The following is a 12603-nucleotide window of genomic DNA, read 5'->3' on the forward strand; positions in this document are numbered from 1 at the left end:
GGGGTTTTCTGTAGTCCACACAAGGTCAACATTATACATGCAGGGTCAAAAATACACATACAGCACACCTACTATTTAGTTGAATGTCCCTTAGCAGGTTTCACCTCAAGTAGACGCTTTTGGTAGCTATCCACCAGCTTCTGGCAGAATTCTGGTTGGATATTTGACCACTCTTATTGGCAGAATTGGTAAAGTTCAATAACATTTGTTGGTTTCCTGGCCCTAACTTGACTTTTAATACAGTCCACAAATTTTCAGTACGGTTGAGATCAGGATTTTGGGAAGACCCATCCAAAAGCTTAATGTTAGCCTGCTTTACCCATTCCACAACCAGCTTTCATGTGTGTTTGGGGTCATTATTATGCTGAATAATTATAAGGTAGTCCTCCTTCATTATTCCATCCACTTTATGTAATGCACCAGTTCCACTGGCAGCAAAACAGCCCCAGAGCATGATGCTACCACCACCATGCTTAACAGTTGGTAGAGTGTTCTTTACTCCTCCAAACAAACCTCTGGTCATTGTGACCAACAGCTCAATCTTTCTCATCTGACAATAAAACTTTCCTCCAGAAGGCTTTTTCTTTGTTCATATGATCAGCTGTAAACTTTACATGGGCTTGAAAGTGTCGATTTTGGAGCAGGGGCTTCTTTTTTGGACGGCAGCCTTTCAGTCCATGTCGATGTAAAACTCACTTGACTGTAGACAGTGACGCTGATGTTCCAGCAGCTTCCAGTTGATAGCAGGCCTGTACCTTGGAGGTTCCAGGGTTTTTCCTGACCATCCGAACCAAGTTCCTCTCAGCTGAGGGTGACCGGTTGGGTCTTCTTCCAGACCTTGGCAAAGTGGCTATACTTCCCAATAAGTTTTTACGTACAATTGTTTGAACTGTTGATCTTGGAATCTGCAATTGTTTAGAAATGGCTCCAAGAGACATTCCTGACTTGTGTAAATCCACCATCCTCTTTTTCAGATCTGCACTTTGTTCCTTGGATTTTCCCATAGTACTGTGTGTTGGTCAATCCAATGAGTGTTGTCAAACAAACCCTTTTTATGTTGGTACAGAGACGCTGCCAGCTGTAGTCAATCATGATCACGAACAGGAAATTAAGAGACCTTGGTCTTGGCAAATTATAGGACATTTTGCTATTTTCAGCACCACTGAATTAATAATCCAAGTGTTTGTATGTGTATTTTTGACCCTGTGTATATATAATTTGGGTCCTGTGTTGATTACAGAAAACCCCAAGTGAATTAAATACTTGTTTATTTTTTCTTTATTTTTATTTATTTATTAAAGATCTATGTTGTACAATCATTCTGCCCCAGAAAAAGAAAAGCTCAAAGAAATTATTGAAAGCCCAATATTGCCATGACCTTCGTGTCCATGATGAGTGTATGTAAACTTCCAACTGCATCTGTACATCTAACATGCATAAAAGTCAAATGTTTGAAAATTTGCCTGATGCAGTCAGACCCTTAGCAGCATATAATGAAACAAAAGCTGTGCATTAGAATGTAACACAATTAAACATCATACATGTTTTTGAGTTCAGAGTTTTCCACTTTCCATAGTGTTATTCCCGGGATGATGTTTTTAACCCAGATTGAATAATCTGGGTCATGATGTCTTAAAGAGAAACATGAGTGAAAAACATACTTGTGTGTATTGGCTCATGAAAAACGACGCGCTTGGGTGAAGCGGGTTTTTTAAACGCCCTTTAGCCTCTCCCGATTTGAGACAAAGAGGAAGCTGCTTTTTCAGACGAGGAAGTGTGGACTTGATTACATTTAAATGTTTATTATACCTCATGTAATATGAGCGAAGTGTTTTATCACTATTATGCAGAATGTTGAAGCCACAGTGTGTGACTCATACAGGATGCCTAATTTTAAAAGTCCATAGTTTCAGAGCATGACAGTGCCCCAGTTTGTGAGATGAGAGGCAGATTGTGTCTGAGTCAGAGTAAAATATGTAATAACGAAATTCAAATAATTTCCAGAGTGTGTGGCTCAGTGGGCAGTCGTTAAAGGCTCTGGGTTACTAATCAGAAGGTTAGGAGTTCAAGCCCCAGCACTGCCAAGCTACCACTGTTGTGTAAATGAGATAAATGTAAGTCACTCTGGATAAGGGTGTCTGCCTTGCCATAAATGTAAATGTGTGTGTGTGTGTGTGTGTGTGTTCAGGGTGTAAATGTAAGAGAGAAAGCCAAGCAGCTGGTGACTCTTTTGAAAGATGAGGAAAGGCTACGGGAAGAGAGGATCCATGCGCTCAAGACCAAAGAGAAGATGGCACAGACCTCAAGTGGTGAGTCAGTCAACTAATAACATTAAGAGCTACTTCATATGCTAAAAGGGAAAGTGTGGCGATGTTTGTGTTTAGCACAGCGTGAGGAAGAACACCACGCTTGGCCACATTAAAAAATGAATGCTTTTCAAGCCATAATGCCTAGCTGTTTAACCCCCAGCGTCTTCGGCTCCCTCGGCTCCTACTTTAGGACTGCAATCGGGTGCGGGTGCGGGTGCGGGTGCGGAAGCGGACCAGGCGTGGCCACAAAGCTCAGGGGAGGAGGACCTCCAGCTGCAGCTGGCATTGGCCATGAGCAAGGAGGAAGCGGAGCAGGTAAAATTACTCACCCAATCAGCTGTCCCGTCCTCTGGCAACAGGTAAAACAGGCAAGATATTTATTTTATAAATTGAGATTAAGATTTAACACTTGATGGATAAAGATGGATTCATGAATAATATAGATGTTAGCAGGTCAGTTCTTGTTTTAAAAAAAAAATAATAATAAAATAAACTTTTAGATTTCATTTACGTTTTACAGAAAGAAATCAGAACATTGTCTCTATGCAAATATTTCCAATAAGCAAAAAAACTCAAAAATGCTATTTGAATATGAAAAGTAAAACATTAAATATTATGTCTAGTCTGTATTACTGCAGCAGTATATTTCAAATTGTTTTTCTTCTGTAGTCAGAGAGCCTTATGAATAAGCAGGTAAGGCTCAGTCATAAAAGGATAAACTAATGCAGACTAAATTATATGTTAAAACTGTTTCATTTTGTTTGGAGGAAGCTTCACTCGAGCTTTTATTTCTGACACTGAACATAAAGCTTATAAAACTATTGGCTTTCTTTTGCTGGTGTCATTTCAAATGACATTTTTAGGGCTTTTTTTTTTTTTTTTGACAACATCCTTAGTCTTGTTCTGCTGTTGTCTCTACCTAACACTAACTAGTTTCCAATCCCCTCCCCAACCACTTTCACTTCTGCACTTGCTTTCTTACTCACTTCCTACTTTCTCTCATTCTGTAGTAGTTTAGAGATCATAGCTAATGAGCTAAGGCCCTTCAACTTGTATAAGCCCCCTCTCACTACTCTCACTCACTCACTCACTCTCACTCACTCACTCACTCACTCACTCCTGTCCTTGACCCCCCCCCTACCCCTCTCCCCCAGACTAGTGCTGACCCTCTGGAGGATGCAGAACTCCGCTACGCACTCACGCTCAGCAAGGAGGCTCACCAAGAGGTCAGGGATCAAGGGTCACCCAGATCCCGGGGGTGAAAGCTGCTCCCGTTTCGCTTTCTTGTGCACATTCCAAAATTCATTCAATCGCACATCAAAGATCAATTTGGAATGGAGCCTCGATGTACTTCAGCCACTGAACAATCACTGAACAATCAGTTTAAACTGTTAATAAGAAAAGGCTACAAGTTCAATCATAAAATAAGACTGAGTGAATTCTCTTATAATGGTTGATGAACTTAAGTTTGTTGCTATATATATATATATATATATATATATATACACACACCTAATTTGTGTTAGAAATGAAGCATGCCATTAAACCGTCCACTACTGTAATTATTTCCTAATCTGATATAAAAATTGCCTTAAATCTCATGAGACATGTTTCCCATTAGCTTCCTGTTGCTTTGTTTACTGATGTACTGATGTAATGATGGCATGTGATTGACAGGAGGAGCGTCTGCGCAGGGGAGATGATCTAAGGCTGCAGATGGCCATTGAGGAGAGCAAGAGGGAGAAAGGCAAACCTGAGGAGGTGTGTACATGAGTGTGTTTGAGTGGATGTGTAGTCGTCGTCGTTAAAGGATATGGCAACAAAAAGCTTTTTATTATTATTATTTATTTATTTATTTATTTATTTTTAATTAAAAAATGTTTTAACTGTAAACACATTCAGACCAAGGATTATTGCTGTATTTCTGGCAATACCTAATAATGGTGATTAGATCAACTAAGAATTATGTTAATAAACATTATTATAACAGCCCAAATCATAGCTCATAAGGGGGACTTTGTACCTCTATTATTTATCAATGGGCAACGCCCTTTCAACTGATTATACCCTCAAATGTGAAAGCAACCTAAGCTTTGGGCCATAAAAAGAGCGATGGCAATAAAGAGCAATAAACACACATCACTCTGTTCAGCTTGGACATATTGAACCCTGTTTTGAGATCACTTACTCTTAGCCATGTTTTATGTCCGCGTTTATGTAGTGTGTTTAAGGTATAAAATGTGGTGCGAAGTGTGCTGTGAAGGCTCGATCATGTCTCTTGTGCACATCCTCAGAAATGAATGTGACACATCTGCATGGCGCAATCCCAACATTAATAGTGATGGTGACATAGCACCCTGTGATACTGTGTCTGTTAGAGGTCGACCGATAGTGGATTTTTCAGATATCCAAGTTGAGCAGTGCCTGCCGATAACCAATGAATCAACCGATACTTTTTCAAATTGATACTGAATGAAAACATAACACTCAAAGTAAAATATTGCTGAATTTTTATTACAAAAATAAACAGTATTGCCTGCACCATGAAAATGTACTGTACTTAGTGTGTGTGTGTGTGTGTGTGTGTGTGTGTATATATATATATATATATATATATATATATATATATATATATATATATATATATATATATATATATATATATAGATAGATAGATAGATAGATATGTAAATATTAATATATGTTGTAAATGACATAGATGCATCCAAAATGAATTTGGAAAAGGAAAAAAAATAAACACTTCAGTGATGGTTTATATTTCACCTCTAGAGTCTGCTCTCGTACTGTATAATGACAGCAGACCATTCTCAGCCGCTCCCGCAACGGACGCAACTGGGAAAAACGATCGGTGTGGGTTTTTGCCGACTACCAATAGTTCCAGCAAACAATTATCAGTCTTTCGACCTCTAGTGCCTGCATCTCAATCAACAAAACATGGTTGTGTCTCAAACTGCATACTTGTGTACTGTTCTAGACTGTTATTGAGTATTACCACTAAGCGGTTTCCTATTACAGTTGTTATTGTTTGAATTTTGAAAACCCTCATGTAGCCTTTAAACCTACCAAAAGCTCTGTTTTGTTTACAAGTCTTTTAGATTAGTAAATACTTTTGAATGTTAGGTCAGCGTTTTTTGTTTGAGACACAGCTCATGACTACGATCTCATAGATGGCAGCAAGTTTTAAAGAGAAACAGAGCATGTCAGTGTGTTTAACGTGGCTGTACACAAAATCACTAAACATTATATTTTGCCTTGGAAACCTGACATACATGGATGTTTTGGATCTGTTCTGCCATCTAGTGAACGTCGGGTCTCATTCCCCAAATGTACATAAGATGGGCGTGTGTGTGAATAATGCTGTGCGCATTGCTGCTGTTTCTGCCCATACATTCAGGGTAATGCGTCAAGTATTACCCGGTGTTAATGTAACAGCAATTTGTTGGTGATTATTTATTTGGTAAAGGCATGGCTTTTTTCTGTTATAAGTTTATAAGACAAAAATGCAAGTTGTTGTGGAGAAACTGCAAAATGCAACTTTCTGTGTATTTAGACTTGGTGGAAAATAGAAAATTGATCCACACCTTCTGATCAGGCACATTTGAGAGTTCAAAAACATTGTGTGATAATACTATAATAATGTACATAATATACTACTCAATTATTATGTTTACTGTTTGTTTGGGTTTTTTTTAAAGCTACATTTACTCCCAAATTAGTTATTCAATATATATGTAACTCCAAAATAGGGCTGAGCGATATGGATAAACTCACAATAGGGATCATTTCTATCTTGAATCGATGTATCACGACTGATGAACAAATGATGTATACAAAATAACTGCATGCATTCGTGTCTGGACCTTAAAAAATGCCGTTTTCTGGTCAGTGTCTGATTTGTTATGCCAAAACCATGTCAAAATGTCAGAAGTACCTTCCTTTTTACAGGTTCCACATTAAAATTAAAAATGAAATACCCAAAACTGTATATGGTACCATTACGAAGACCAACTGTATGTTAATACATGAAATTCCGGAATTAACGTCAGCTGACGTGGCATGGGGACGTAATGACGTGTGCTGTTAATCGATCTCTGTTCTATAACATGTAAAACAGGAACATGAAAGGAATATTCTAAAAGCAACTCATGTAAACACTTTAATAATTCAATAATTCGATTATTGCTGTCAATCAGTACGTTTACATGGATGACAATAATCCACTATTAACCCAATTAAGACAATACTGTGATTAAGAAACTACCATGTAAACAGAAATTTTTAATTACCTTAATCTGATTAAGGTCATACTCGAAGTAAACACAAATCGAATTAAGACACGTGAAGTACTCCTGTTTTAGTTGCGTTATCGACGTGTATTACAGGCATGTAAACACCTTAATCACACTAACGTCGTGTGAGAGTTTTCACCGCATTTTGCGTCAGGACACGAAAACACGGCAGTGCTCAATATTTTACAGCGAGCAAGAGAGTACGGCTGCGTTCCAAACTGCATACTTGCCTACCATAGGCCTGTAGTGAGGAAAAATACATGTATCTCGGCTACTATATAGACGGTAAGTACGCGGGTTTGGGACGCAGCCCACAGCTTCAAGCAGTCGTCTATTTGCACGTACAGCGTGACAAATAATTAACTGCACTTGAAGCGTTCGTAAAACAATTAAATTAACACACCCCAAACTGTATACGGTACCATAACGAAGACGAACTGTATGTGGATACGTGAAATTCTGGAGGGACGTCGGACGGCGTAGCGCGGTGACGTAATGACGTGTGCCGTTAATCTAATTATGTTCTATAACATGTAAAATGGCTACATGAAAGGAGTATTCTAGAAGCGACTCATGTAAACACCTTAATCACATTATCTTACTCAGAGTAAGGTCAATAATTAGATTACTGCTGTACATGTAAACACAGTCAATGTAAATGTAGTCGTTGACGATATATGACAGTATCTATCAATAGACATTTTTCTGTCGTTTGACGATATAAGATATCGCCATATCACACAGCCCTACTCCAGAACCATGATTAAGTCTTGTGCTGTTCTTTTTCTTCTCTCTCTTCTCAGTCCTCCCTGATGGAGCTGAGTGCTGTAGACCCATGGGGAGGTTCAGCAGCTCCAGGCTCCACTGGTCCATCTCCTCCTCCGTCTGTGACCCCTGCCCCTTCAACAGGACCCTGGGGCCAAGGCGACCCCTGGGGGGCAGCGTCCCCTGCCTCTCCCCCCAGTACTGACCCATGGGGGGGCGGGCCACCTTCAGTAGCCCCTCCCACAGACCCATGGGGGGAATCTCCCGCAGTGAATTCTGACCCTTGGGCATCTACAGGTGAGTGAAGAGCACATAACAACGCGTCTTCACAGGACGGGGCGTCACGACGTGTGCTGAATTTGGTTTCCATTCTTACTGAGGTAACCAGGACTTACAGGTGTAACTAAAAATAGTGCAGACTAAAGTAGTAAGTAGGCTAGAGTAGTGTCTTCCATAGTGTGTCACTCATTTCAACAACCATTTTTAAGGCAGTAATTTAAATTGTTTAAGCTGTTTTAAACAGTATTTGTAATGTTTCAGACCATTTTTATTCATTTACTCACAATAACATTATCACTACTGTATACAGTATACCGATTGAAAAAGTCTACACACCCCTGTTAAAATTCCACATTTTTGTGATGTATAAAAAAAAAAAATGAAACCAAGATAACCCCCAGATGAAGGGCAGCCTTTTTCTGTAGGATTTTCTTTACGTCATCACAGTTTCATCTGACCGTTGAAGCAACGGTCCTCAAAGAACTTTCAAAGCATATACGTTATCTCATTGTTGAAAGATATGGATCAGGAGAGGGGTACAAAAGAATTTCAAAAACATTAGATGTACCATGTAACACCGTAAAGACCATCATCAAGAAGTGGAGAAAATGGGGCACCCCAGTGACAATACCAAGAACAGGACGTCCCTTCAAAAAAATGATGTAAGGACAAGAAAAATACTTATCAGGGAGACTGCCAGGAGACCTAAAGCAAGAAATAAAGTTGCTACAGGAATATCTAGCATGTAAATGTCACTCCCTGCATGGGACAGCAATCTGTTGTATTCTTCACATGAGCAGCAAACTGCAGGACTTTCCCTTCATCATGTTTTATAATGGAATTAGAATCATTAGACGAACAGAAGAGAGCTGTGCTCCGATTGCATTACGATTCTCTCTGATGCAGCTTGAGCAGCAGTTCAAAAAGATGCAGTTGGCTGTGTTCACATGTCTTGGAGAAAGTACCTGTTAGCTTTCACTATCCACAGTTGGTCACTTGCTAGAGTAAAAGAATTATTTTGAACCTCAGAGTATTTCAGCTTCAGAGTGAAATGTCCACCACTTCACCTTGTGTGTTTACCCTGCGTTTACTGTTCCTTTGTTGTTACCATACCATCATTCTGACTTTGATACAAATACCTGGTGTAGCATTGTGACTCTTGATGCGAAAAAAACACTCAAAAAAAAAAACAAAAACCCACACGCAGTCTGTCATTGAACAACCAAAATTCAGATTTAACACTAAATTACAATGCAATAAAATTTCTTTTTACAGACGTCTTCATAACTTAAACAAAGCCAATAAATCAAAGATTGAGATGAGGATTAATGTCATTATGTCTGAGGAATAATGTCATGGACAAAAAATGTATCAAATATAGTTATAGCTCAATATTAGGGGCATTCAGTTTTGTCATTTGAGATTTTTATGCATCCTGCCCACAAATACTGTGGTAGTTAAAAGTTTAATAGAAGTTTGATTTTTAACCAGACACAAGTGTGCTGCTACAGGTTGAAATACCGAGCTCACAGTCGGTAAAGCTTTCGCTGTTCATTTGCATTTTTGTCTCTGTATTACTTGACTGACAGGAGGAGTTTAATTACACAGTCCTTCCAGGATTTTGTGATCGCAAAATGCGTCACGTGACGTCATCACGACTCGGCCAAAGCCCTCTTCGATGCACGTGCGTCGAACATGAGTTCGGCTAAAAGATCTCATTTACCAACAATCATCACTGCGAAAGGCCATGCAAAACTATTTTGTGCAATTGCAATTTCACCAGTTGAAGTAGTTTTCCCCACACAAAAAAAGCATGTTCACACAAAACCTTAGTGAAATCCTGTATGGACTGATTGCAGTGCAAAAATGATACTTGATTACATGGCATTAATTATCATTAGTTTTCCCTTTTACAAGAATCGAATAAAACTACCAAAATGTATCAAAGTTTCGACTCCTTGTGTGACTGTAATCTGCATGCGTGTACTTCTCGACCTCTGATCCTTTCATCTGTCCTCCCCAGCCGTGACCCCTCCTAGTACAGACCCCTGGGCTCCGTCAGTGCCCGCAGCCCCAACCTCACTCTCAGGGTCGTCCGATCCCTGGGCTGGGGAAGGGGTTGCCCCTGCAAGTGATGCTCTGACCTCTGACCCCTGGAGTGGTTCCACTAAATACACAAATGGCACAGGTACACATCACAACACATAATGTCAACCACGTAAGGAGGAAAGAGGAATTGCTCAGGTAGCACTTGCTTCTAGGACTCGACAAATGACAATTGAAAACTGTTCTTTGAACGTATAATAATAAAGAAAAATGGACCAATTGGGCATCACTTTGTCAGAGGATATGATTAATTTACTGTATAACCCATTCCTCTTGTTAAGCCTTGTGTTTATAGTAATTGCCATCTAGTGTGTTCATGTTTTCCTGATTTTCACTAATAAAATATTAATACTAAGATAACTGTATAGCCAGTTTTTATAAATTAATCATTAGTTTTTAATTTGTTTTTTTATGATGAAGCCGGCTTGATCCAGCTGTTTGCTCTACCTACTGCGTCCTGTTTAGCTGGCTTGCCAATTTAAAAAGGCCATACTTTACTCCATCCAAAATGTCAGTGCTTTGCTCAGCATATTTCTTGCTTATTTGTTTTAAGCAAAACTCTAAGTTTCACCCATGTTCTCCCACAAAAAAAAAGACAATAAAGCTTCCATTGGCATTTATCACGCAGAGGAAACTGGTTCAGTGTTTTGACACAGGTTGTAAAATTGGCTGTATAAAATTTAGTCAGAAATCTGGCATGTATTCAGTTTAAAATAAAAACCTCCACAGACCTTATCGTGTGTTCATGCGTTCTGCCCCTTTACAACCCCCTTCCCACCCCATCCACTCTTCAGTACGTCATGTTCATGCATTATTACCTGCTCAGCGTGTGGGAGGCAGCACTGTTCAATTATTTAAAAATCCTCTCTTCCTGTTTATCACTCCGGCCCATCCTCACTCACTTCTTACTTTCCTACAGGAGATCCAGACAGGAGAGGCTCCACAGTAACAGGCAGTGATGCAGGTGGTGGAGGAAGCACAGGCTCTCCAGTGCCATTTGACCTCTCGTCACTCGGCTCCTCTCTGCCGATTCGGAAAACGCCGGAGTCGTTCCTGGGGCCCAACGCATCACTGGTGGATCTGGACTCCCTCGTATCATCGAAACCCAAACCCAGACAGACCCCTCCCACCATGACTTCATCTCACAACCCTTTTCTTCAGTCACAGAGTAGGCATTCAGAATGGGAACACTTGTTATCAGTGATATCAGTGGTTTTGCACTTTTGCTTATTTAGTCCAACTTCAGTCAGAAAATCTACTGATGTATGTTTTTTTTCTGATGTAAGTATAAGAAAGGACTAAAAGTAGTTTTCAGGCATAGGCTGGCTTTGAGTTTTAAAGAAAATGGATAACGACGTTGTGTAGAGTGTGTTTAGCTTCATAACTATGTCCCGATATATTGTGGACAGTGAACAGTGGCTTGGTTGTAGTGTACATGTTGAATCATACTACAGACACCTCTAACAAATAACTCATGCCTGCTTTATCTTTTCATTTTCTCGCAGGCCCCTCACCTGCACCAGGTGTGGCAGTCACTCCAGGCAGCACCATTTCCAGCCGGGGCGTGTCGCCAACGCCAGCTTCATCTTCGAACCCGTTTGGTGTGACCCCAATGGCCTCCATTTCCCCTCAGCCTTCCTCGCTTGGTCTAAGCCAGCTACGTACCAGTCCTGTCCCTCCTAACCCTATGCTGAGCCAAATACCTACAATGGGAATGGTTCAGCCAGGTATGAGCATGCCAGGAATGGGGGTCCCTATGGTGGCCCCCGGTATGAGCATGGGACTGGTACAGTCCAGTCCGATGGGAATGCCTTTCAGTGGAATTTCTCCCATGGGCCCTGCAGGAAACTCCTTGCTGATGGGCTCAGGCGGAGTCGCACAGCCAGCACTGGTATTGGGTGGCCCATCGGGAGTAGGCGGGGTCATGGGTGCCGGAGGATCTGTGACAGGGGGTGGGGCTACAGGCTCAAGCACCAATCCGTTTCTTCTCTGAGAAATTTCACGGTTCCCCTTCTGACCTTTCCACTTGAAAAACTGCCCTATCACCACAGTGTACAACACGAGAAAATGTGTGTACATCGTTCTATTTAAAGCATTTCAGATCTCACTTTATTCCATTTCAGTTTGCTTTCTAAGAAATAAGAGGTAGTGGGAGAGGTAGAGGTCTGTTTCATTTTAGTTATTTTTGTTCTTGTTTGTTTTGGGGGTCTTGACATGAGCAAGAATGCGTGCGAAGGGTCATTCAGGCAGTCCGGTTGTGTAAAAAAAATGATTATTTTATGGCACAGAAATTGAAGAACTGAATGACAGAAGAAAGGCAGAGAGAAATTAGCCACTAATAAACTGATGGAATGAATGAATGAATCACCTACACCTTGCTCTAGAAGTAGTAGTGACACTTGGAGTGTGCATGAAGGAGCGCTTAAACTCCCACTGCTTGGACTGAGATCAGATCGTCTTTGCATTTCTGCCACATTTCTGAAAAACTGGGTGTATTACTTTTAATTTAATTCAATGTATAATTTTTTTTTTCTAATTTATTATCCTTTTTCTCCTGGGATCAAATAACCGAGGAAAATAACATTGAAATACAGCCATTGAATGCGATGCCTGGTCTAACATTTTTTACCCTGACATTTCATTGCAGACTGATGAAGTGATAACTTCTACACATCTGGGTTGAGACAGAAAGGTTGAGTGTGTGTGTGTGTGTCCAGTCTGTCCATGTACCCTAACGCTGTGTTTTTATTACATAAAACCTCATCCGTGGGGATTTGTCTGCATTACAGTGACACTTTTCAGTGCTTGTCCATGAAGGCATCTGTATTTAGTGC

At 40.3% G+C, this 12603-nt stretch overlaps 1 protein-coding gene across 2 annotated transcripts in view; it reads left to right on the top strand.

Annotated features, from left to right (window-relative positions):
• The window catches only part of epn1a (epsin 1a), a 30798-nt gene that overhangs the window by 17297 nt on the left and 898 nt on the right, over window positions 1-12603 (top strand). Inside the window, exons 5-12 of one of the 2 annotated variants that reach the window (XM_017470548.3) lie at window positions 2189-2309; window positions 2470-2624; window positions 3464-3535; window positions 3987-4070; window positions 7423-7681; window positions 9687-9851; window positions 10689-10937; window positions 11275-12603. The exon at window positions 11275-12603 is cut by the window's right edge and continues 898 nt beyond it. In XM_017470548.3, the coding sequence (XP_017326037.1) occupies window positions 2189-2309; window positions 2470-2624; window positions 3464-3535; window positions 3987-4070; window positions 7423-7681; window positions 9687-9851; window positions 10689-10937; window positions 11275-11762 (1593 nt within the window). In that variant the 3' untranslated portion in view covers window positions 11763-12603. The remainder of the gene's footprint in view (window positions 1-2188; window positions 2310-2469; window positions 2625-3463; window positions 3536-3986; window positions 4071-7422; window positions 7682-9686; window positions 9852-10688; window positions 10938-11274) is intronic. The other variant, XM_017470557.3, reaches the window with a different exon arrangement.

The sequence above is a fragment of the Ictalurus punctatus genome, chromosome 1, assembly GCF_001660625.3.
Source record: "Ictalurus punctatus breed USDA103 chromosome 1, Coco_2.0, whole genome shotgun sequence".
Classification (NCBI taxonomy): domain Eukaryota; kingdom Metazoa; phylum Chordata; class Actinopteri; order Siluriformes; family Ictaluridae; genus Ictalurus; species Ictalurus punctatus.